The 25,606-nt window shown below is 46.7% G+C and overlaps 1 protein-coding gene and 1 long non-coding RNA gene across 3 annotated transcripts; both read left to right on the top strand.

Annotated features, from left to right (window-relative positions):
• The first annotated feature begins 1,851 nt into the window (after positions 1-1,851).
• LOC127932519 (glucagon receptor-like) lies at positions 1,852-25,606 on the top strand. Its single transcript, XM_052528383.1, has 16 exons — positions 1,852-1,961; positions 4,394-4,490; positions 5,901-6,008; positions 7,733-7,824; positions 8,355-8,461; positions 9,551-9,656; positions 10,131-10,164; positions 10,332-10,337; positions 10,403-10,416; positions 12,953-13,112; positions 13,614-13,674; positions 16,661-16,730; positions 18,784-18,872; positions 19,216-19,360; positions 20,574-20,615; positions 21,138-25,606. Exons 1-16 carry the CDS (start codon positions 1,908-1,910, stop codon positions 21,555-21,557), a joined length of 1,605 nt encoding a protein of 534 aa, XP_052384343.1. The 5' UTR covers positions 1,852-1,907; the 3' UTR covers positions 21,558-25,606.
• On the top strand, positions 11,591-12,826 carry LOC127932520 (uncharacterized). 2 transcript variants are annotated; one of them, XR_008145793.1, is made up of 5 exons: positions 11,591-12,009; positions 12,166-12,285; positions 12,362-12,441; positions 12,703-12,742; positions 12,783-12,826. It is a non-coding gene; the product is annotated as an uncharacterized LOC127932520 (long non-coding RNA). The 2 variants fall into 2 exon arrangements; XR_008145792.1 differs by having other exon boundaries at positions 11,591-12,028; positions 12,145-12,285.

Here is a 25,606-nt window from a genome sequence, read left to right as displayed (position 1 = left end):
AAAAGTGAAATAAACAATAAAAATGAACAGTAAACATTACACATACAGAAGTTTCAAAACAATAAAGACATTACAGATGTTATATTGTATATATATATATATACAGTGTTGTAACAATGTACAAATTGTTAAAGTACACAACGGAAAATAAATAAACATAAATATGGGTTGTATTTACAATGGTGTTTGTTCTTCACTGGTTGCCCTTTTCTTGTGGCAACAGGTCACAAATCTTGCTGCTGTGATGGAACACTGTGGTATTTCACCCAGTAGATATGGGAGTTTTTCAAAATCGGGTTTGTTTTAGAATTCTTTGTGGATCTGTGTAATCTGAGGGAAATATGTCTCTCTAATATGGTCATACATTGGGCAGGAGGTTAGGAAGTGCAGCTCAGTTTCCACCTCAGTTTGTGGGCAGTGAGCACATAGCCTGTCTTCTCTTGAGAGCCATGTCTGCCTACAGCGGCCTTTCTCAATAGCAAGGCTATGCTCACTGAGTCTGTACATAGTCAAAGCTTTCCTTAAGTTTGGGTCAGTCACAGTGGTCAGGTATTCTGCCACTGTGTACTCTCTGTTTAGGGCCAAATGACATTCTGGTTAGCTCTGTTTTTTTTGTTAATTCTTTCCAATGTGTCAAGTAATTATCTTTTTGTTTTCTCGTGATTTGTTTGGGTCTAATTGTGTTGCTGTCCTGGGGCTCTGTGGAATGTGTTTGTGTTTGTGAACAGAGCCCCAGGACCAGCTTGCTTAGGGGACTCTTTATTTCACTGTAGGTGATGGCTTTGTTATGGAAGGGTTGGGAATCGCTTCCTTTTAGGTGGTTATAGAATTTAACAGCTCTTTTCTTGATTTCGATAATTAACAGGTATCGGCCTAATTCTGCTCTGCATGCATTATTTGGTGTTCTACGTTGTACACAGAGGATATTTTTGCAGAATTCTGCATGCAGAGTCTCAATTTTGTGTTTTTCCCATTTTGTGAATTCTTGGTTGGTGAGCGGACCCCAGACCTCACAACCATAAAGGGCAATGGGCTCTATAACTGATTCAAGTATTTTTAGCCAGATCCTAATTGGTATGTTGAATTTTATCTTCCTTTTGATGGCATAGAATGCCCTTCTTGCCTTGTCTCTCAGATCGTTCACACCTTTGTGGAAGTTACCTGTGGCGCTGATGTTTAGGCCAAGGTATGTATAGTTTTTTGTGTGCTCTAGGACAACTGTGTCTAGATGGAATTTGTATTTGTGGTCCAGGTGACTGGAACTTTTTTGGATCACCATTATTTTGGTCTTACTGAGATTTACTGTCAGGGCCCAGGTCTGACAGAATCTGTGCAGAAGATCTAGGTGCTGCTGTAGGCCCTCCTTGGTTGGTGACAGAAGCACCAGATTATCAGCAAACAGTAGACATTTGACTTCGGATTCTAGTAGGATGAGGCCGGGTGCTGCAGACTGTTCTAGTGCCCGCGCCAATTCGTTGATATATATGTTGAAGAGGGTGGGGCTTAAGCTGCATCCCTGTCTCACCCCACGGCCCTGTGAGAAGAAATGTGTGTGTTTGTTGCCTATTTTAACAGCACGCACGTGGTCTGTTGTACGGTAATTGAGTAAAAACCCAATGTGACATTTATCTCTCTCACTACCTCTCTGTGTGTGTGTGTGTGTGTGTTATCTCCTCTCTGTGTGTGTGTGTGTGTGTGTGTGTGTGTGTGTGTGTGTGTGTGTGTGTGTGTGTGTGTGTGTGTGTGTGTGTGTGTGTGTGTGTGTGTGTGTGTGTGTGTGTGTGTGTGTGTGTGTGTGTGTGTGTGTGTGTGTGTGTGTGTGTGTAGCCTGTAGGGTAGACCAGGCTGGGCCCCTGATGAGTTGAGTCCCCTCCCCAACCCCTCCTCTCCCAGCGTAGCCAGGTGGGATGTTCCAGATGTGTGTCCTCTTATCTCTGCTCACCCTCTCTGGCTACACCCAGGTAAGACTCTCTCTCTCTCTCTCTCTCTCTCTCTCTCTCTCTCTCTCTCTCTCTCTCTCTCTCTCTCTCTCTCTCTCTCTCTCTCTCTCTCTCACTCTCTCTCTCTCTCTCTCTCTCTCTCTCTCTCTCTCTCTCTCTCTCTCTCTCTCTCTCACACACACACACATATGTCTAGACTGAGCCTCAGAGTTAGTAATTGCTAACCTTTGTTCCTTATCAAAGCTCTGCAGATCAGACAGCAGTCTGGGTGCTGTTTATTTTTTACCATTAAGAGTCACCAGACCACCTGACCTCTCTGGCTTTAACCACAACACATTACATCTTCTGAAACACACACGCACACGCACACAGACAGGTGTAAGGTCTTCATTTCATCACTCTGTTGATGGTGAGAATGTTCCTACGCTGCAGGATTTACATAAATTCATTTAAAACCTGCACTAACACACAATTGTGATACAGCCTGAATCAGCCTAGTCACTGGTCCAAGATTAGCCTAGTCACTGGTCCAGGATCAGCCTAGTCACCGGTCCAGGATCAGCCGAGTCACCGGTCCAGGATCAGCCTAATCACTGGTCCAGGATCAGCCTAGTCACCGGTCCAGGATCAGCCTAGTCACCGGTCCAGGATCAGCCTAATCACTGGTCCAGGATCAGCCTAGTCACCGGTCTAGGATCAGCCTAGTCACTGGTCCAGGATCAGCCTAGTCACCGGTCCAGGATCAGCCTAGTCACTGGTCCAGGATCAGCCTAGTCACCGGTCCAGGATCAGCCGAGTCACCGGTCCAGGATCAGCCTAGTCACCGGTCCAGGATCAGCCTAGTCACTGATCCAGGATCAGCCTAGTCACTGGTCCAGGATCAGCCTAGTCACTGATCCAGGATCAGCCTAGTCACCGGTCCAGGATCAGCCTAGTCACTGGTCCAGGATCAGCCTAGTCACTGATCCAGGATCAGCCTAGTCACCGGTCCAGGATCAGCCTAGTCACTGGTCCAGGATCAGCCGAGTCACCGGTCCAGGATCAGCCTAGTCACTGGTCCAGGATCAGCCTAGTCACCGGTCCAGGATCAGCCGAGTCACCGGTCCAGGATCAGCCTAGTCACTGATCCAGGATCAGCCTAGTCACTGGTCCAGGATCAGCCTAGTCACCGGTCCAGGATCAGCCTAGTCACCGGTCCAGGATCAGCCTAGTCACTGGTCCAGGATCAGCCTAGTCACCGGTCCAGGATCAGCCTAGTCACTGGTCCAGGATCAGCCTAGTCACCGGTCCAGGATCAGCCTAGTCACTGGTCCAAGATCAGCCGAGTCACCGGTCCAGTATCAGCCTAGTCACCGGTCCAGGATCAGCCGAGTCACCGGTCCAGTATCAGCCTAGTCACCGGTCCAGGATCAGCCTAGTCACTGGTCCAGGATCAGCCGAGTCACTGGTCCAGGATCAGCCTAGTCACTGGTCCAGGATCAGCCTAGTCACTGGTCCAGGATCAGCCTAGTCACCGGTCCAGGATCAGCCGAGTCACCGGTCCAGGATCAGCCTAGTCACTGGTCCAAGATCAGCCGAGTCACTGGTCCAAGATCAGCCTAGTCACTGGTCCAGGATCAGCCTAGTCACTGGTCCAGGATCAGCCTAGTCACCGGTCCAAGATCAGCCGAGTCACCGGTCCAGGATCAGCCTAGTCACTGGTCCAGGATCAGCCTAGTCACCGGTCCAGGATCAGCCTAGTCACCGGACCAGGATCAGCCGAGTCACTGGTCCAGGATCAGCCTAGTCACCGGTCCAGGATCAGCCGAGTCACCGGTCCAGGATCAGCCTAGTCACCGGTCCAGGATCAGCCTAGTCACTGGTCCAGGATCAGCCGAGTCACCGGTCCAGGATCAGCCTAGTCACCGGTCCAGGATCAGCCTAGTCACTGGTCCAGGATCAGCCTAGTCACCGGTCCAGGATCAGCCGAGTCACCGGTCCAGGATCAGCCGAGTCACTGGTCCAGGATCAGCCGAGTCACTGGTCCAGGATCAGCCTAGTCACCGGTCCAGGATCAGCCTAGTCACCGGTCCAGGATCAGCCGAGTCACCGATCCAGGATCAGCCTAGTCACTGGTCCAGGAGTGCAAGAGGCGTCACTACAGTCCCTGGTTTGAATCCAGGCTGTATCACATCCGGCTGTGATTGGGCGGCACACAATTGGCCCAACGTCATCCTGGTTTGACCCTGTAATTAAGAATTTGTTCTTAACTGACTTGACTTGTTAAATAAAGGTTAAATAAATAAATATATATTTACAAAAGAGAGTACATTTGTACAGACACTTCCACACACACACACACACACACACACACACACACACACACACACACACACACACACACACACACACACACACATTTAGTTAGAGGGAGGTTCAGCAGAGTCGAATTAATGTTCTCCTTTTGTACCCAGGTCTCCTCGGCTAAATCTCTGAAGCTCCTGATGGAACAATGGACGAGCTACAAGAACCAGTGTTCTCAGAGCATCGTCGCCACGCCTCCCGCCACAGGTCAGTCTCAGCCTCACGCTGTGATGTTGTTGTAGCTGTGTTATATCGGTGTGTTATAGCTGTGTTATATCGGTGTGTTATATTGGTGTGTTATAGCTGTGTTATATCGGTGTGTTATAGCTGTGTTATATCGGTGTGTTATATTGGTGTGTTATAGCTGTGTTATATCGGTGTGTTATAGCTGTGTTATATTGGTGTGTAATATCGGTGTGTTATATTGGTGTGTTATAGCTGTGTTATATCGGTGTGTTGTATAGGTGTGTTATAGCTGTGTTATAGCTGTGTTATATTGGTGTGTTATAGCTGTGTTATATTGGTGTGTTGTATAGCTGTGTTATATCGGTGTGTTATATTGGTGTGTTATATTGGTGTGTTATAGCTGTGTTATATGGTGTGTTATATTGGTGTGTTATATTGGTGTGTTATATTGGTGTGTTATAGCTGTGTTATATTGGTGTGTTATATTGGTGTGTTATAGTTGTGTTATATTGGTGTGTTATATTGGTGTGTTATATTGGTGTGTTATATTGGTGTGTTATATTGGTGTGTTATAGTTGTGTTATATTGGTGTGTTATAGGTGTGTTATATTGGTGTGTTATATAGCTGTGTTATATTGGTGTGTTATAGTTGTGTTATATTGGTGTGTTATATTGGTGTGTTATAGTTGTGTTATATTGGTGTGTTATAGTTGTGTTATATTGGTGTGTTATAGGTGTGTTATATTGGTGTGTTATAGTTGTGTTATATTGGTGTGTTATAGCTGTGTTATAGCTGTGTTATATTGGTGTGTTATAGCTGTGTTATAGCTGTGTTATATTGGTGTGTTATAGCTGTGTTATAGCTGTGTTATATTGGTGTGTTATAGCTGTGTTATAGCTGTGTTATATTGGTGTGTTATAGCTGTGTTATAGCTGTGTTATATTGGTGTGTTATAGCTGTGTTATATTGGTGTGTAATATCGGTGTGTTATATAGCTGTGTTATATTGGTGTGTTATAGCTGTGTTATATTGGTGTGTTATAGCTGTGTTATAGCTGTGTTGTATAGGTGTGTTATAGCTGTGTTATAGCTGTGTTATATTGGTGTGTTATAGTTGTGTTATATTGGTGTGTTATAGGTGTGTTATATTGGTGTGTTATAGCTGTGTTATATTGGTGTGTAATATCGGTGTGTTATATTGGTGTGTTATAGCTGTGTTATATTGGTGTGTTATAGCTGTGTTATATTGGTGTGTAATATCGGTGTGTTATATTGGTGTGTTATAGCTGTGTTATATCGGTGTGTTATAGCTGTGTTATATTGGTGTGTTATAGCTGTGTTATATTGGTGTGTTATAGCTGTGTTTAACAGGTGAAGTACAGGAATGTTTGACCTTTGGTGTTTGACCTTTGGTGTTTGACCCCTCCACAGGACTGGTGTGTAACAGGACGTTTGACCAGTATGCCTGCTGGCCAGATGGACTTCCTGGAACAACAGTCAATGTTTCCTGTCCATGGTACCTGCCCTGGTACCGCAAAGGTGTGTTTGTGCGTGTGTTTGTGTGTGTGTTATATTGGTGTGTGCGTGCGTGTGTGTGTGTGTGTTTGTGTGTGTGTGCATGTGTTTATGGGTGTGTGTGTGTGTGTGTGTGTGTGTGTGTGTGTGTGTGTGTGTGTGTGTGTGTGTGTGTGTGTGTGTGTGTGTGTGTGTGTGTTTACCGCAAAGGTGTGTTTGTGCGTGTGTTTGTGTGTGTGCGTGTGCGTGCGTGTGTGTGTGTGTGTTTGTGTGTGTGTGCATGTGTTTATGGGTGTGTGTGTGTGTGTGTGTGTGTGTGTGTGTGTGTGTGTGTGTGTGTGTGTGTGTGTGTGTGTGTGTGTGTGTGTGTGTGTGTGTGTGTGTGTGTGTGTGTGTGTGTGTGTGTGTGTGTTATTGTATAGTTTATTATTGTAGTGGTGTTATTTTACCGTATATTATTGTAGTGGTGTTATTTTACAGTATATTATTGTAGTATAAATAGCATATAATGACAGGTTGCAAGACCAGCCTCTCACAAGGCCGCTACACCTGGAGGCACAATCAGGTCCTCAAGAGCCTGGCTGCAGCATTTGAGACCAAGAGGAGTGCAACCAATTCATTACCTCCAAAAACAAGCAATCCCGTCAAAACAACAACATTCATCCGGGAGGGACAGAAAAGGCCCAAGTATCCTCCTACAAAGCCAGAAAGTGGACACCTAGCCATGGCCCGGGACTGGAAGATGCTTGTCGATATTGGCCAGCAACTCATTTTTCCACCTGAGATTGCTTCTACCAACCTTAGGCCAGACATGGTACTCTGGTCCCCTTCACGAAAGGCTGTGTACATCATAGAGCTCACAGTCCCATGGGAAAACTCTGTTGAAGAGGCCTACGAGCGTAAGAAACTGCGTTACACAGAGTTGGCAGCAGACGCAACTCAGCGTGGCTGGAATGCAAAGGTCTGGCCAGTTGAAATGGGATGCAGAGGATTCGTGGCTTCTTCCATCATCAGGTTGCTGAAAGAACTTGGAATCCATAGACAGGCTCTGCGACAGACCGTCAGAGCAGTTTCTCAAGCAGCTGAAAGAGGCAGCCAGTGGATCTGGATCAAACGGAAGGACCCTTGCTGGGCTATAACTTCATGACCCCCCGCCCCCACCTGAGAACCCAATTCAGATCCCTCCAACTTGAGGGGGCATATGAGGTATGCGGTCAGCTGTATGGCTGGCTCAGGGAAGAGGACGCCCCTGCCTTGCATAGTCCCGTGGGACATCTTAATTGGGCATGGGACACAAGCTAAGGCTTGATTACCCTTTAGCTGGCCACCTTTGATGAGGGTGTTTAGTGATTAAAGGCCGAAACACCCACTGATTCGAAGGCACACTACTGAGGATGTGTCCCAAAATTGGGACAGTATATACAGTATATTATCCTAGTGGTGTTATTTTACATAATGTTATTGTAGTGGTGTTATTGTACAGTATATTATTGTAGTGGTGTTATTGTATAGTATATTATTGTTGTGGTGTTATTTTACAGTATATTATCGTAGTGGTGTTATTGTATAGTATATTATTGTAGTGGTGTTATTTTACATTATGTTTTTGTAGTGGTGTATGTTATAATTTGGGGTTGATATTGGCAGTGTGTGAGACAACTGGGAAGAAAGATGAGCAGGTTCTTCAATCACAAAACAGATTTTAATTGTCTTGGTAATATCCATGCCTTTGTGTGTGTGTGTTCCAGTCCAGCAGGGTGTGGTGTATAGAGTGTGCAGTGGGGACGGACGCTGGGCCCCAAAGAACACCAGTGAGTGTGAGCAGGACGACCCAGGACAGGTGAGAGGGGTGTGTGTGTGTGTGTGTTTGTGTGTGTGTGTGTGTGTTTGTGTGTGTGTGTGTGCAAATGTGTGTGTGTGTTTGTGTATGTGTGTGTGTGTGTGTGTGTGTGTGTGTGTGTGTGTGTGTGTGTGTGTGTGTGTGTGTGTGTGTGTGTGTGTGTGTGTGTGTGTGTGTGGGTGGGGGGGGTTTGTGTGGGTGTGTTTGTGTTTGTGTTACGTAATAGCCAATGCAGGATGAGTCTAACTTCTCTCTCTTCTCTCCCACACTCCCACTCGGTCCCTTCCCCCTCTCTTTCCCACCATCTGGCTGCCCCCTTCCTCCCCTTTCGCGCTCTCTCTCTCTCTACCTTCCTCTCCCTCTACCCCACCAATCCCCTCACCCACCCTCTCTCTCTCTCTCTCTCTCTCTCTCTCTCTCTCTCTCTCTCTCTCTCTCTCTCTCTCTCTCTCTTTTCTCTCTCTTTTTCTCACCCTCTCTTTCTCTCTCTCTCTCTCTCTCTCTCTCTCTCTCTCTCTCTCTCTCTGCAGCAGCACTATGGTAGCATCCTCAGTAAGTTCCGGGCCATGTACACAGTGGGCTACTCCCTCTCCCTCGGAGCCCTGGTACTGGCTTTGGGCATCCTGGTATCATTCAGGTGAGCGAGAGCGGGAGGAGGGAGAGAGGGAAGAGAGAAAGGATGGTGGGATGGGAGTGAAGAGAGTGAGTGTAGAGATCGAACAGAGTGAGGATAGGGAGAGAGATGTGGAGTGAGCGAAAGCTGAGGAGGAAGGGAGGGAGGCAAAATATTAAAATGAATAAAAAACAAGATCTTATGAGACATACGATGAGATATGCCCCGGGTAAAACAAGTACCAACACAACTAACATTATTCCACCGCTAACCCATGTTAACTCCTCTCTCTTTCTCTGTGTCTTCATCTCTCTCTCCCTCTCTCACTCTCTCTCTCTCTCTCTCTCTCTCTCTCTCTCCCTCTCTCTCTCTCTCACTCTCTCTCTCTCGCACTCTCTCTCTGTCTCTCTCTCTCTCTCTCTCTCTCTCTCTCTCTCTCTCTCTCTCTCACTCTCTCTCTCTCTCGCACTCTCTCTCTGTCTCTCTGTCTCTCCCCTTCTCTCCCTCTCTCTCTCTGCCCCCTCCCTCTCTCTGCCCCCCCTCTCTCTCTCTCTCTCTCTCTCTCTCTCTCTCTCTCTCTCTCTCTCTCTCTCTCTCTCTCTCCCTCTCTCTCTCCTCTGCCCCCTCTCTCTCTCTCTCTCGCTCCCTCTCTCTCTCTCTGTCCTCTCACTCTCTCTCTCTCTGTCTCTCACCTCTCTCTCTCTCTCTCTCTCTCTCTCTCTCTCTCTCTCTCTCTGTCCCTCTCTGTCTCTCCCTCTCTCTCTCTCTGCCTCTGCCTCTGCCTCTGTCTCTCTTCTCTTTCTCTCTCTCTCTCTCTCTCTCTCTCTCTCTCTCTCTCTCTCTCTCTCTCTCTCTCTCTCTCTCTCTCTCTCTCCCCCCTCCCCTCTCTCTCTGTGTCTCTCTGCCCCCCCCCCCTCTCTCTCTCCCCCCCTCTCTCTCTCTGTCTCTCTCTCTGTCTCTCTCTCCTCTCCCCTCTCCTCTCTCCTCTTCCTCTCCTCTCTCCTCTTCCTCTCCTCTCTCCTCTTCCTCTCCTCTCTCCTCTTCTTCCTCTCCTCTCTCCTCTCTCCTCTCTCCACTTCCTCTCCTCTCTCCTCTCTCCTCTCTCCTCTACAGGAAGCTCCACTGTATGAGGAACAACATCCATATGAATCTGTTTTCCTCCTTCATCCTGCGTGCTGTCTCCATCCTGATTAAAGATGTCCTGCTAGACTCCCTGTCCGTCCCCCTGGCCCCGGGGCTGACACCCACCATCGGGTAGACACACACACACACACACACACACACACACACACACACACACACACACACACACACACACACACACACACACTGGATAGGTTAGCGATAACTTAGACACTGCGTATTTATAGTATCCTTGATGCTAATTCCATTGGCTGTGTGTCTGTTATATAAACTCAGCAAAAAAAGAAATGTCCTCTCATTGTCAACTGCGTTTAATTTCAGCAAATTTAACATGTGTAAATATTTGTATGAACATAACAAGATTCAACAACTGAGACATAAACTGAACCAGTTTCACAGACACGTGACAAACAGAAATGAAATAACGTGTCCCTGAACAAAGAGGGAAAAAAGTAACAGTCAGTATCTGGTGTGGCCACCAGCTGCATTAAGTACTGCAGTGCATCTCCTCCTCATGGACTGCACCAGATTTACCAGTTCTTGATGAGAGATTTTACCCCATTCTTCCACCAAGGCACAAGCAAGTTCCCGGAGGGAATGGGGGGAATGGCTCTAGTCCTCACCCTCCGATCCAATAGGTCCCAGACATGCTCAATGGGATTGAGATCCGGGCTCTTCGCTGGCCATTCCTGTCTTGCAGGAAATCACGCACAGAACGAGCAGTGTGGCTGGTGGCATTGTCATGCTGGAGGGTCATGTCAGGATGAGCCTGCAGGAAGGGTACCACATGAGGGAGGGGGATGTCTTCCCTGTAACGCACAGGGTTGAGATTGCCTGCAATGACAACAAGCTCAGTCCGATGATGCTGTGACACACCGCCCCAGACCATGACGGACCCTCCATCTCCAAATCGATCCCGCTCCAGAGTACAGGCCTCGGTGTAACGCTCATTCCTTCGACAATAAACGCAAATCCGACCATCACCCCCTGGTGAGACAAAACCGTGAAGAGCACTTTTTGCCAGTCATGTGAAGAGCACTTTTTACAACAGCCAGTCATGTCTGGTCCAGCGACGTTGTTGCCTGTGATGTCTGTTGAAGACCTTACAACAGGCCGACAAGCCCTCAGTCCAGCCTCTCTCAGCCTATTGGGGACAGTCTGAGCACTGATGGAGACCTTACAACAGGCCGACAAGCCCTCAGTCCAGCCTGTAGCGCTCTCAGCCTATTGGGGACAGTCTGAGCACTGATGGAGGGATGTGTTCGCCTCCTGGTGATAACTCGGGCAGTTGTTTTTGCCATCCTGTACCTGTCCCGCAGGTGTGATGTTCGGATGTACCGATCCTGTGCAGGTGTTGTTACACGTGGTCTGCCACTGCGAGGACGATCAGCTGTCTGTCCTGTCTCCCTGTAGCGCTGTCTTAGGCGTCTCACAGTACGGACATTGCAATTTATTGCCCTGGCCACATCTGCAGTTCTCATGCCTTCTTGCAGCCTAAGGCACGTTCACGCAGATGAGCAGGGACCCTGGACATCTTTCTTTTGGTGTTTTTCAGAGTCAGTAGTGTGACGACCCTCCCACTCTGTGTGACGAACCCTCCCACTCTGTGTGACGTCCCTCCCACTCTGTGTGACGACCCTCCCACTCTGTGTGACGACCCTCCCACTCTGTGTGACGTCCCTCCCACTCTGTGTGACGACCCTCCCACTCTGTGTGACGTCCCTCCCACTCTGTGTGATGACCCTCCCACTCTGTGTGACGACCCTCCCACTCTGTGTGACGTCCCTCCCACTCTGTGTGATGTCCCTCCCACTCTGTGTGACGTCCCTCCCACTCTGTGTGATGTCCCTCCCACTCTGTGTGATGTCCCTCCCACTCTGTGTGACGTCCCTCCCACTCTGTGTGACGTCCCTCCCAGTCTGTGTGACGACCCTCCCACTCTGTGTGACATCCCTCCCACTCTGTGTGACGTCCCTCCCACTCTGTGTGACGTCCCTCCCACTCTGTGTGACGTCCCTCCCACTCTGTGTGACGACCCTCCGTGTCAGTAGAAAGGCCTCTTTAGTGTCCTAAGTTTTCATAACTGTGACCTTAATTGCCTACCGTCTGTAAGCTGTTGGTGTCTTAACGACCGTTCAACAGGTGCATGTTCATTCATTGTTCATGGTTCATTGAACAAGCCTGGGAAACAGTGTTCAAACCCTTTACAATGAAGGTCTGTGAAGTTATTTGAAAGACGACGTTTCTTCTTTCTGCTGAGTTTATAGTAGTCTTGTCCCAGGCCAAGTGTGTGTGTGTATGTTATCCAGGTGTGTGTGTTACCCAAGTGTGTGTGTGTATGTTATCCAGGTGTGTGTGTTACCCAAGTGTGTGTGTGTATGTTATCCAGGTGTGTGTGTTACCCAAGTGTGTGTGTGTATGTTATCCAGGTGTGTGTGTTACCCAAGTGTGTGTGTGTGTGTTATCCAGGTGTGTGTGTTACCCAAGTGTGTGTGTGTATGTTATCCAGGTGTGTATGTTATCCAGGTGTGTGTGTATGTTATCCAGGTGTGTGTGTTATCCAGGTGTGTGTGTATGTTATCCAGGTGTGTGTGTTACCCAAGTGTGTGTGTGTATGTTATCCAGGTGTGTGTGTTACCCAAGTGTGTGTGTGTATGTTATCCAGGTGTGTGTGTTACCCAAGTGTGTGTGTGTATGTTATCCAGGTGTGTATGTTATCCAGGTGTGTGTGTATGTTATCCAGGTGTGTGTGTTATCCAGGTGTGTGTGTATGTTATCCAGGTGTGTGTGTTACCCAAGTGTGTGTGTGTATGTTATCCAGGTGTGTGTGTTACCCAAGTGTGTGTGTGTATGTTATCCAGGTGTGTATGTTATCCAGGTGTGTGTGTATGTTATCCAGGTGTGTGTGTTATCCAGGTGTGTATGTTATCCAGGTGTGTGTGTGTGTTATCCAGGTGTGTGTGTTATCCAGGTGTGTATGTTACCCAGGTGTGTGTGTTACCCAGGTGTGTATGTTATCCAGGTGTGTGTGTATGTTATCCAGGTGTGTGTGTTATCCAGGTGTGTGTGTGTATGTTATCCAGGTGTGTGTTTATCCAAGTGTGTGTGTGTATGTTACCCAGGTGTGTGTGTTACCCAAGTGTGTGTGTGTATGTTATCCAGGTGTGTGTGTTACCCAGGTGTGTGTGTGTATGTTACCCAGGTGTGTGTGTGTATGTTATCCAGGTGTGTGTGTGTATGTTATCCAGGTGTGTGTGTTACCCAGGTGTGTGTGTGTATGTTATCCAGGTGTGTGTGTGTGTGTTATCCAGGTGTGTGTGTCTCTGCATAGCAACGTCTTTATATATGGACTTCTTCCTGTCTCTCTCGTAGACGGTTGCCGGGTGCCGTATCGCCATGGTGATGATGCAGTACAGCGTCATCGCCAACAACTATTGGCTGCTGGTGGAAGGCATCTACCTGCACAGCCTCCTGGTCGTCACTGTGTTCACTGAGAGGAACTACTTCGGCATCTACCTGTTTATCGGCTGGGGTGAGGAGGGTGTGGGTGTGTGTGTGTGCGTGTGTGTGCGTGTACGTGCGTGTGTGTGCGTGTGCGTGTGTGTGCGTGTACGTGTGTGTGCGTGTGTGTGTGTGTGTGTGTGTGTGTGTGTGTACGTGTGTACGTGTGTACGTGTGTGTGCGTGCGTGCGTGCGTGCGTGCGTGCGTGTGTGCGTGTGTGTGTGTGTGTGTGTGTGTGTGTGTGTGTGCGTGCGTGCGTGCGTGCGTGCGTGCGTGCGTGCGTGTGTACGTGTGTGTGTGTGTGTGTGTGTGTGTGTGTGTGTGTGTGCGTGCGTGCGTGCGTGCGTGCGTGCGTGCGTGCGTGCGTGCGTGCGTGCGTGCGTGCGTGTGCGTGTGCGTGTGTGTGCGTGCGTGCGTGCGTGTGTGTGTGTGTGTGTGTGTGTGTGTGTGTGTGTATGTGTGTGTGTGTGTGTGTGTTTTTAGATGTGTGTGATTGGTGATCCTCCCTCTCTCTTTTCTCCTTCTCATCAGGTGCTCCTCTGATATTCGTGTTGCCGTGGGTGATAGTCAAATACCTGTACGAGAATGAAGAGTGAGTGAATAAATATGATTTATTAAATGTGCCGTTTCCATGGTAATGGAATGATGCTGAGACACATCTTTTCTTAGTAAACCAATACAAGTCTCTACTTTGAACAAATGTATAAAGTAAATACAAAATGTAAACATTTACTGGAAAAACATCTGCACAGTTCCTCCTGTAAATGCGTTTTTGTCAAATGTTCAGTGTAAACTGTTAAAAGTAGTGCTTGTGCATAGAGTTGTATGGGTTTGTTAAACTATGAAATCAATGCTTTTGTTTAGTATACATTTTAGAGTGAAACATCTGAGTCTCAGTGTCATTCGGTTACTGTGGAATTACCCAAATATGATCAGTTAAAATCGGTGAGGTAAATGATCACTCTTCTACGACTAAGAGTTTTCAGAGCTCTCTTTAAAATACATATTTTTTTGCCAAGTAAAATAAAGGTTAATTTTTTAAATTTTTTTATTAAAAAAATATATGCTAATGTTGATTAAAACCCATTATGAGTTGAGACTGTTCCCCCTCTCTCCTTAGACTGTTCCCTCTCTCCTTAGACTGTTCCCCCTCTCTCCTTAGACTGTTCCCCCTCTCTCTCCTTACTGTTCCCTCTCTCTCCTTAGACTGTTCCCTCTCTCTCTCCTTAGACTGTTCCCTCTCTCTCCTTAGACTGTTCCCTCTCTCCTTAGACTGTTCCCTCTCTCCTTAGACTGTTCCCCCTCTCTCCTTAGACTGTTCCCCCTCTCTCTCTCCTTAGACTGTTCCCTCTCTCCTTAGACTGTTCCCTCTCTCTCCTTAGACTGTTCCCTCTCTCTCTCCTTAGACTGTTCCCCCTCTCTCTCCTTAGACTGTTCTCTCTCTCTCTCCTTAGACTGTTCTCTCTCTCTCTCTTAGACTGTTCCCTCTCTCTCCTTAGACTGTTCCCTCTCTCTCTCCTTAGACTGTTCCCTCTCTCTCTCCTTAGACTGTTCCCTCTCTCTCCTTAGACTGTTCCCTCTCTCTCTCCTTAGACTGTTCCCTCTCTCTCCTTAGACTGTTCCCTCTCTCTCTCCTTAGACTGTTCCCCCTCTCTCTCTCCTTAGACTGTTCCCCCTCTCTCTTAGACTGTTCCCTCTCTCTCTCCTTAGACTGTTCCCTCTCTCTCCTTAGACTGTTCTCTCTCTCTCTCCTTACTGTTCCCCTCTCTCCTTAGACTGTTCCCCCTCTCTCTCCTTAGACTGTTCCCTCTCTCTCTCCTTAGACTGTTCCCTCTCTCTCCTTAGACTGTTCCCTCTCTCTCCTTAGACTGTTCCCCCTCTCTCTCCTTACTGTTCCCTCTCTCTCCTTAGACTTTTCCCCCTCTCTCTCTCCTTAGACTGTTCCCCCTCTCTCTCCCTTACTGTTCCCTCTCTCTCCTTAGACTTTTCCCTCTCTCTCTCTCCTTACTGTTCCCCCTCTCTCCTTAGACTGTTCCCCCTCTCTCTCCTTACTGTTCCCTCTCTCTCCTTAGACTTTTCCCTCTCTCTCTCTCCTTACTGTTCCCTCTCGCTCCTTACTGTTCCCTCCCTCCTTAGACTGTTCCCCCTCTCTCTCCTTAGACTGTTCCCCCTCTCTCCTTAGACTGTTCCCTCTCTCTCTCCTTACTGTTCCCCCTCTCTCTCCTTACTGTTCCCTCTCTCTCCTTACTGTTCCCTCTCTCTCCTTAGACTGTTCCCTCTCTCTCCTTAGACTGTTCCCTCTCTCTCCTTAGACTGTTCCCTCTCTCTCCTTAGACTGTTCCCCCTCTCTCTCCTTACTGTTCCCTCTCTCCTTAGACTTTTCCCCCTCTCTCTCCTTAGACTGTTCCCCCTCTCTCTCCTTACTGTTCCCTCTCTCTCCTTAGACTTTTCCCTTTCTCTCTCTCCTTACTGTTCCCCCTCTCTCCTTAGACTTTTCCCTCTCTCTCTCTCCTTAGACTGTTCCCCCTCTCTCTCCTTACTGTTCCCTCTCTCTCCTTAGACTGTTCCCTCTCTCTCTCCTTAGACTGTTCCCTCTCTCTCTCCTTAGACTGTTCTCTCTCTCACTCCTTAGACTGTTCCCCCTCTCTCTCCTTAGACTGTTCTCTCTCTCACTCCTTAGACTGTTCTCTCTCTCACTCCTTAGACTGTTCCCCCTCTCTCTCCTTAGACTGTTCTCTCTCTCACTCCTTAGACTGTTCCCTCTCTCCTTAGACTGTTCCCTCTCTCTCCTTAGACTGTTCTCTCTCTCACTCCTTAGACTGTTCCCTCTCTCCTTAGACTGTTCCCTCTCTCCTTAGACTGTTCCCCCTCTCTCTCCTTAGAAGGTCCCCCTCTCTCTCCTTAGACTGTTCGCTCTCTCACTCCTTAGAGTTAGACCACACATTCTCTGTAGCTCACTACTTGGAAAACATTACATATGCAGAGTATGTAGATTTAGGCTGAGATATAATCAGATCAGTGGTGGATCCACATCATAGAGCTCTTGACATTTAAAGGTCTTTTCCGATTGAGCCGACATATGGAGCCTTTACAGTGGATGCAGTCTCCTGCGAACGTGGGAATGTGGTGATGCTAATAATGATGAGGATGATGATGGTGTTGATGTTGGTGATGATGGTGATGATGGTGGTGATGATGACGATGGTGGTGATGATGACGATGGTGGTGATGATGACGATGGTGGTGATGGTGATGATCGTGATGATGATGATGATGATGATGATGATGATGATGATGATGTTGGTGGTGGTGAAGATTATGATGATGATGATGATGATGATGATGATGATGATGATGATGATGGTGGTGATGATGGTGGTGATGATGATGGTGGTGATGGTGATGATCGTGATGATGTTGATGATGGTGATGATAATGATGATGATAATGATGAGGATGATGATGTTGGTGATGATGATGATGGTGGTGATGGTGATGATGATGTTGATGATGATGATGATGGTGATGATAATGATGGTAGTGATGATGTTGATGTTGATGATGATGATGTTGTTTAGGTGCTGGGAGAGGAACATCAACATGGGTTACTGGTGGATTATACGTTCTCCCATCCTGTTAGCTTACCTGGTGAGTTTATTTTCTCTCTCTCTCTCTCTCTCTCTCTCTCTCTCTCTCTCTCTCTCTCTCTCTCTCTCTCTCTCTCTCTCTCTCTCTCTCTCTCTCTCTCTCTCTCTCTCTCTCTCTCTCTCTCTCTCTCTCTCTCTCTCTCTCTCTCTCTCTCTCTCTCTCTCTCTCTCTCTCTCTCTCTCTCTCTCCCCTTCTCTCTCCTTCTCTCTCCATTGATCATTAGAGTATTTCAACATGAGGTATTCTGATGTATAAAAATAACTTATTAACTATCTGCATCAGCTTCTAGAGTATTTCAACATGAGGTACTCTGATGCACAAGCACTGATATATTAAATCCAGTAACTGGAATATCGCATAAATCATAAATCTTCATTTTTATTTTAAAAAATATATAAATTTGATAAATTCCAAAATTGTTACTATTTATTAGATATACTTTTTGATTAGGTCCATTCAGTGATCAAGTCTTAATGTTTTAAAATTTTATTTTACATCTTCAATGATTTGCTATTTTAACCCAGTTCAGCAGGTATAGCTAAACACAGTTCTCATTCCACTAGCAGTCAGTGGAGGCAGGAGTCCTCCTGCATGCATCATGTTTACAGTGGAGGCAGGACTCCTCCTGCATTCATCATGTTTACAGTGGAGGCAGGACTCCTCCTGCATTCATCATGTTTACAGTGGAGGCAGGACTCCTCCTGCATTCATCATGTTTACAGTGGAGGCAGGACTCCTCCTGCATTCATCATGTTTACAGTGGAGGCAGGACTCCTCCTGCATGCATCATGTTTACAGTGGAGGCAGGACTCCTCCTGCATTCATCATGTTTACAGTGGAGGCAGGACTCCTCCTGCATTCATCATGTTTACAGTGGAGGCAGCGCTCCTCCTGCATTCATCATGTTTACAGTGGAGGCAGGACTCCTCCTGCATGCATCATGTTTACAGTGGAGGCAGGACTCCTCCTGCATGCATCATGTTTACAGTGGAGGCAGGACTCCTCCTGCATGCATCATGTTTACAGTGGAGGCAGCGCTCCTCCTGCATTCATCATGTTTACAGTGGAGGCAGGGCTCCTCCTGCATTCATCATGTTTACAGTGGAGGCAGCGCTCCTCCTGCATTCATCATGTTTACAGTGGAGGCAGGACTCCTCCTGCATTCATCATGTTTACAGTGGAGGCAGCGCTCCTCCTGCATTCATCATGTTTACAGTGGAGGCAGGACTCCTCCTGCATGCATCATGTTTACAGTGGAGGCAGGACTCCTCCTGCATTCATCATGTTTACAGTGGAGGCAGGACTCCTCCTGCATGCATCATGTTTACAGTGGAGGCAGCGCTCCTCCTGCATGCATCATGTTTACAGTGGAGGCAGGTCTCCTCCTGCATTCATCATGTTTACAGTGGAGGCAGCGCTCCTCCTGCATTCATCATGTTTACAGTGGAGGCTGGTCTCCTCCTGCATGCATCATGTTTACAGTGGAGGCAGGAATCCTCCTGCATTCATCATGTTTACAGTGGAGGCAGCGCTCCTCCTGCATTCATCATGTTTACAGTGGAGGCAGCGCTCCTCCTGCATGCATCATGTTTACAGTGGAGGCAGGACTCCTCCTGCATTCATCATGTTTACAGTGGAGGCAGGACTCCTCCTGCATGCATCATGTTTACAGTGGAGGCAGGACTCCTCCTGCATTCATCATGTTTACAGTGGAGGCAGGACTCCTCCTGCATGCATCATGTTTACAGTGGAGGCAGGACTCCTCCTGCATTCATCATGTTTACAGTGGAGGCAGCGCTCCTCCTGCATGCATCATGTTTACAGTGGAGGCAGGACTCCTCCTGCATTCATCATGTTTACAGTGGAGGCAGGACTCCTCCTGCATTCATCATGTTTACAGTGTCCATGTATGTTAGTAGAAGAAGTTATAGTTCTGGGAGACCCTGCCTACATCACACACACACGCACACACACACGGACAGACGGACAGACAGACAGCTGCTAATATTTAGGCTTAATTTCTTTCTCCTTTTGTCTTTTTTCTCTTTCTCAGATGAATTTCTTTATCTTCATCCGGATTATAAAGATCCTGATGTCGAAGCTCAAGGCCCATCAGATGAGATACACAGATTACAAGTTCAGGTGGTTGAGGTCTTCAAATCCCTCCATCCCATCTTCCCTTCTCATGTACCTGATATATTAACAGGTTACCGAGTTGTGTGTCTATTGTGTGGTTGGTCTCTGTAACATTCTCCTTTTATGACCCCAACTTTTCCTCTCGCCCCTTCTGCCCTTCTTCTTTTAATTTGATAACTCTCTATCTCTCCCCCTCGCTTTTTCACCTTCTCCCCCTTCTCTCTCCCCCTCATACTCTCTCCCTCGCTCTTTTACCTTCTCTCCCTCATACTCTCTCTCACCTTCTCTCTCTCCCTCATACTCTCTCTCACCTTCTCTCTCTCCCTCATACTCTCTCTCTCTCTCTCAGGCTGGCTAAATCCACTCTGACCCTCATCCCTCTGCTGGGTATTCACGCCATCCTCTTCACCTTAGTCATCGATGAGTCCGTCCCCAAAGGTTCCAAGATGCGTCTCATCCGCCTCTTCTACGACCTCCTCTTCAACTCCTTCCAGGTCAGGAGATCAAACTTAAATCACTTCCTGTATAGGTATCATTGGATAAATACCATATGGCACCCTCTTCCCTATATAGTGCACTATTTTTGGCCAGGTCCCACAGGGCATAACATTATTAAGACTGTAATGTGGTGGTATGTTGTGTCACCATGGTGATAAGATGTAACGCTGTCATAGAGGTGAAATAGGGTAGTAATAGACTGTAATGTGGTGGTATGTTGTGTCACCATGGTGATAAGATGTAACGCTGTCATAGAGGTGAAATAGGGTAGTAATAGACTGTAATGTGGTGGTATGTTGTGTCACCATGGTGATAAGATGTAACGCTGTCATAGAGGTGAAATAGGGTAGTAATAGACTGTAATGTGGTGGTATGTTGTGTCACCATGGTGATAAGATGTAACGCTGTCATAGAGGTGAAATAGGGTAGTAATAGACTGTAATGTGGTGGTATGTTGTGTCACCATGGTGATAAGATGTAACGCTGTCATAGAGGTGAAATAGGGTAGTAATAGACTGCAATTTGAATATGAACATGTACATATGAATAGTGTGTAAATATTATTTTGTTGTCTCTTGGTGTCTTTCCTATATATATATATATATAAAACAAATAATATTTCATGTACCATCTTATCTTGTTCTTGTCTATTAATTACTGGTGTAAAGTACTAAAGTAAAAATATTTGAAAGTACTTTAAAGTACTAAGTCGTTTTTTTTCTCGTATTTTTACTATTCATATTTTTGACAACTTTTACTTTTATTTCATACATTTCCGCTGGCACCCAAATTTACAAAAGTAAATAAAATAAAAACAAGAAAATCATGTCATTTGGTTTGCTAAATATTAGGAATTTGAAATGATTTATACTTTTACTTTTGATACGTAAGTATAATTTAGCAATTACATTTGCTTTTGATACTTAAGTGTATTTAAAACCAAATACTTTTTTATTTTTTTACTCAAGTAGGATTTTTCTGGGCGACTTTCACTTTTACTTGAGTCATTTTCTATTAAGTAATCTTTTACCCAAGTATGACAACTGGATACTTGTTCTCCCACTGCTTTTACTGTCATTTATTTAGACCCCAGGAAGAGTAGCTGAGACATGTGCAGTAGCTAAAGGGGATCCTAATAAACTAAACTAATGTGGTGTTACGGTGTGTTACCATGGTGATAAGGTGTTCTTAACCTCTCCCTCTCTACAGGGCCTACTGGTGGCCATCTTGTATTGTTTCGTCAACAAAGAGGTGAGTCTGAATGCCCTTTTCCCTCTCACTCCTCTCTCCCTCTCCCCCTCTCTCTCTTGTCTCCCCCCTCTTATAGAATCTTATCAGTATCTGTCTTCATCTGCTTCTCTCTCTCTCTCTCTCTCTCTCTCTCTCTCTCTCTCTCTCTCTCTCTCTCTCTCTCTCTCTCTCTCTCTCTCGCTCTCTCTCTCTCTCTCTCTCTCTTTCTCTCTCTCTCTCTCTCTCTTTCTCTCTCTCTCTCTCTCTCTCTCTCTCTCTCTCTCTCTCTCTCTCTCTCTCTCTCTCTCTCTCTCTCTCTCTCTCTCTCTCTCTCTCTCTCTCTCTCTCGCTCTTTCTCTCGCTCTCTCTCGCTCTCTCTCGCTCGCTCTCTCTCTTTCTCTCTCTCTCTTTCTCTTTCGCTCTCTCTCTCTCTCTCTCTCTCTCTTTCTCTCGCTCTCTTTCTCTCTCTCTTTCTCGCGCTCTCTCACTCTCTCTTTTTTCCTCCCTCCTTCTCTCTCCCTCCATCTGTTTGTCTCTCTCCAGGTCCAGTCTGAGATGTTGAAAAAGTGGAAGAGGTGGAAGCTGGGTAAAGACATCGAGGAAGAGTACCGTCATACATACAGCCACGCGCCTCATGTCAAAAGTGGCAGCATCGTCACCGGCAACCTGGCCGGTGTCCAAGACAACAGCAGCGACCCTAAAGACTCACAGTTGACCCCCAACCCCGACTACGACCCAGATCCTAACCCTGCCTCAACCTCCATCACCCCCAATGAGAGCAGTAGATTGGTGGGGTCCTGCCACCACAGGACGGATAAAACAAAGACTCAATCCTCCCTGCAGTGTCCCTCCACACCACATGGTGGCACTAACAACTGCAGCACTCTGATGGAGGACATTTGTCTGGAGGAGAGGGCTCAGAGTTATACACGCCCAGAGGAGGGCGCCGAAAGCAACTTCTGACCAACGGGGGAAGACCATTTTATTTGATTTATTTTACCTTTATTTTACTAGGCAAGTCAGTTAAGAACAAATTCAACAAAGCCTGTTCAGGGGCAGAACGACAGATTTGTACCTTGTCAGCTCGGGGATTTGAACTTGCAACCTTTCGGTTACTAGTCCAACGCTCTAACCACGAGGCTACCCTGCCGCTACATCCCTGGCCTATGGATAAATTGATTGGTTGATTGATAGATTGATTGGTTGATTGATAGATTGATTGGTTGATTGATAGATTGATTGGTTGATGGATAGATTGATTGGTTGATTGATAAATTGATTGGTTGATTGATTGATAGATTGCTAAAGTGTTCTGGTGTAGAAAGAGACAACACACCTACTGGAGGGGACCGTTAGCGCACAGCAGGTCCAGATCCTATGGATTGATTGGTTGATTGGTTGATTGGTTGATTGATTGATTGATTGGTTTGTTGATTGATTGGTTGATTACAGGTCCAGAAGACTTGTTGGTCTGAAAATATGAAACATTTTACTGTTTATTTTTTTGGACCATATTTTGACCCCACGGGATTGATCACATCCCCCACTGTGTTCAGGTTGACAAGGACTACTGCTAAAGGGAAACTAGCAGGCCTGCTAGCTGTGTTCAGGTTGACCACTGCTAAAGGGAAACTAGCAGGCCTGCTAGCTGTGTTCAGGTTGACCACTGCTAAAGGGAAACTAGCAGGCCTGCTAGCTGTGTTCAGGTTGACTACTGCTAAAGGGAAACTAGCAGGCCTGCTAGCTGTGTTCAGGTTGACTACTGCTAAAGGGAAACTAGCAGGCCTGCTAGCTGTGTTCAGGTTGACTACTGCTAAAGGGAAACTAGCAGGCCTGCTAGCTGTGTCCATGTGTACGACCGCTAACCAAACGCTACCCTCGCTCAACAACTCCCTGGCTGTGCTCCGGGTTCTCCTGCCCTTTTCTAGAAGTGTGTACTAGCACCCCGTCAATCATTTAAAGGATTGGTGTAGCTTCACATTGGCTGGAGGTAATGACCCACCATTTTCAGATGCATGTGAGGAAGTCCACACTGTGTGTCCCTGTTCTCTACTGCTACTGAGAGATTCACTTGTCCTCTATGTCTTTGTGAGTGTGGCCCAAACGGAGCCCTAGTCCCTATATAGTGCACTATTTTAGACCAGGACCCTATTGTATATAGTACACTACTTTAGTCCAGAACCCTATTGTATACAGTACACTACTTTAGACCAGAACCCTATTGTATATAGTACACTACTTTAGACCAGAACCCTATTGTATATAGTACACTACTTTAGACCAGAGCACTATTCCCTATATACTACACTACTTTATACCAGAACCCTATTGTATATAGTACACTACTTTAGACCAGAACCCTATTGTATATAGTACACTACTTTAGACCAGAGCACTATTCCCTATATACTACACTACTTTAGACCAGAGCCCTATTCCCTATATAGTGCACTACTTTAGACCAGAGCCCTATTCCCTATATAGTGCACTACTTTAGACCAGAGCCCTATTCCCTATATAGTGCACTACTTTAGACCAGAGCCCTATTCCCTATATAGTGCACTACTTTAGACCAGAGCCCTATTCCCTATATAGTGCACTACTTTAGACCAGAGCCCTATTCCCTATATAGTGCACTACATTAGACCAGAGCCCTATTCCCTATATAGTGCACTACATTAGACCAGAGCCCTATTCCCTATATAGTGCACTACATTAGACCAGAGCCCTATTCCCTATATAGTGCACTACATTAGACCAGAGCCCTATTCCCTATATAGTGCACTACATTAGACCAGAGCCCTATTCCCTATATAGTGCACTACATTAGACCAGAGTCCTATTCCCTATATAGTACACTACATTAGACCAGAGCCCTATTCCCTATATAGTGCACTACATTAGACCAGAGCCCTATTCCCTATATAGTGCACTACATTAGACCAGAGTCCTATTCCCTATATAGTGCACTACATTAGACCAGAGTCCTATTCCCTATATAGTGCACTACATTAGACCAGAGTCCTATTCCCTATATAGTGCACTACATTAGACCAGAGTCCTATTCCCTATATAGTGCACTACATTAGACCAGAGCCCTATTCCCTATATAGTGCACTACATTAGACCAGAGCCCTATTCCCTATATAGTGCACTACATTAGACCAGAGTCCTATTCCCTATATAGTGCACTACATTAGACCAGAGCCCTATTCCCTATATAGTGCACTACATTAGACCAGAGCCCTATTCCCTATATAGTGCACTACTTTAGACCAGAGCCCTATTCCCTATATAGTGCACTACTTTAGACCAGAGCTCTGTATAGTGCATAGGGTGCCATATGAAAGCTCAGCGCTGTGGTTCTGTATGACCCTCAGCAGCCACCGTACTTCACTGTTGGCTTGCACGGTTTAGTTTAGTTCAGCACGTTCCTACCAAAACAACCATGGACACGTCTTGTTGATAACATCATAACTAAACCTATTACATATTATAGATCTAATCCGTGGCAAAATAAGTCACAATTACAAAGATTTACACACAGAGAGACACGCACACACAGACACACACACACACACAGAGAGAGAGACACACACACACACACACACACACACACACACACACACACACACACACACACACACACACACACACACACACACACACACACACACACACACACACACACACACACACACACACAGAGAGAGACACACACACACACGCACACACAGAGAGACACACACACGCACACACACGCACACACAGAGAGACACACACACGCACACACAGAGAGACACACACACACACACACACACAGAGAGACACACACACACACACACAGAGAGACACACACACACACACACACAGAGAGACACACACACACGCATGCACACGCAGACACGCACACACACACACGCACACACAGAGAGACACACACACACGCACAGAGAGACACACACACACGCACACACAGAGAGACACACACACACACGTTCCTGCCAGAGCGTTCTATCTCTGCCCTCTCAGGCCAGGACAGGACCAGATCAGAACACCCCAGAGAACCGACTCAGCTGTGGAACAACGGGACATTCTAGAATGTTGCCAGGTCTGTCTGGCATTCAGACAGACATTTCTGGAACCCCAGAGGATTATGGGACTGTGGAGGACTGGACCTCTCACTCTCTCTCTGAGAGGATTATGGGTAGTTTGTTTGGGTGCAATTTGTTTTGGAGTGAATATTGAGTTTCACCATGAACTGTTGGCCCCATTTGAGTGGACAGACAGAGAAACAGACAGACTCACAGACAGAGAAACAGACAGATTCACAGACAGAGAAACAGACAGATTCACAGACAGAGAAACAGACAGACTCACAGACAGAGAAACAGACAGACTCACAGACAGAGAAACAGACAGACTCACAGACAGAGAAACAGACAGACTCACAGACAGAGAAACAGACAGACTCACAGACAGAGAAACAGACAGACTCACAGACAGAGAAACAGACAGACTCACAGACAGAGAAACAGACAGACTCACAGACAGAGAAACGGACAGACTCACAGACAGAGAAACAGACAGACTCACAGACAGAGAAACAGACAGACTCACAGACAGAGAAACAGACAGACTCACAGACAGAGAAATGGACAGACTCACAGACAGAGAAACAGACAGACTCACAGACAGAGAAACAGACAGAGAAATGGACAGACTCACAGACAGAGAAACAGACAGACTCACAGACAGAGAAACAGACAGACTCACAGACAGAGAAATGGACAGACTCACAGACAGAGAAACAGACAGACTCACAGACAGAGAAACAGACAGACTCACAGACAGAGAAACAGACAGACTCACAGACAGACTCACAGACAGACTCACAGACAGAGAAACAGACAGACTCACAGACAGAGAAATGGACAGACTCACAGACAGAGAAACAGACAGACTCACAGACAGACTCACAGACAGAGAAACAGACAGACTCACAGACAGAC

Source organism: Oncorhynchus keta, chromosome 10 (assembly GCF_023373465.1).
Source record: "Oncorhynchus keta strain PuntledgeMale-10-30-2019 chromosome 10, Oket_V2, whole genome shotgun sequence".
Lineage (NCBI taxonomy): Eukaryota > Metazoa > Chordata > Actinopteri > Salmoniformes > Salmonidae > Oncorhynchus > Oncorhynchus keta.
The sequence above is the reverse complement of the archived record's forward strand: the minus strand, read 5'-3'. Positions and strand labels throughout refer to the sequence as shown.

Excerpts from the sequence above, each read along its gene's own strand:
- LOC127932519 (XM_052528383.1), top strand. The coding sequence starts at position 1,908 with ATGTTCCAGATGTGTGTCCTCTTATCTCTGCTCACCCTCTCTGGCTAC. Across the intron at positions 1,962-4,393 it reads CCCTCTCTGGCTACACCCAG|GTCTCCTCGGCTAAATCTCT; the intron begins GTAAGACTCTCT and ends TTTTGTACCCAG. Across the intron at positions 13,113-13,613 it reads CTACCTGTTTATCGGCTGGG|GTGCTCCTCTGATATTCGTG; the intron begins GTGAGGAGGGTG and ends CCTTCTCATCAG.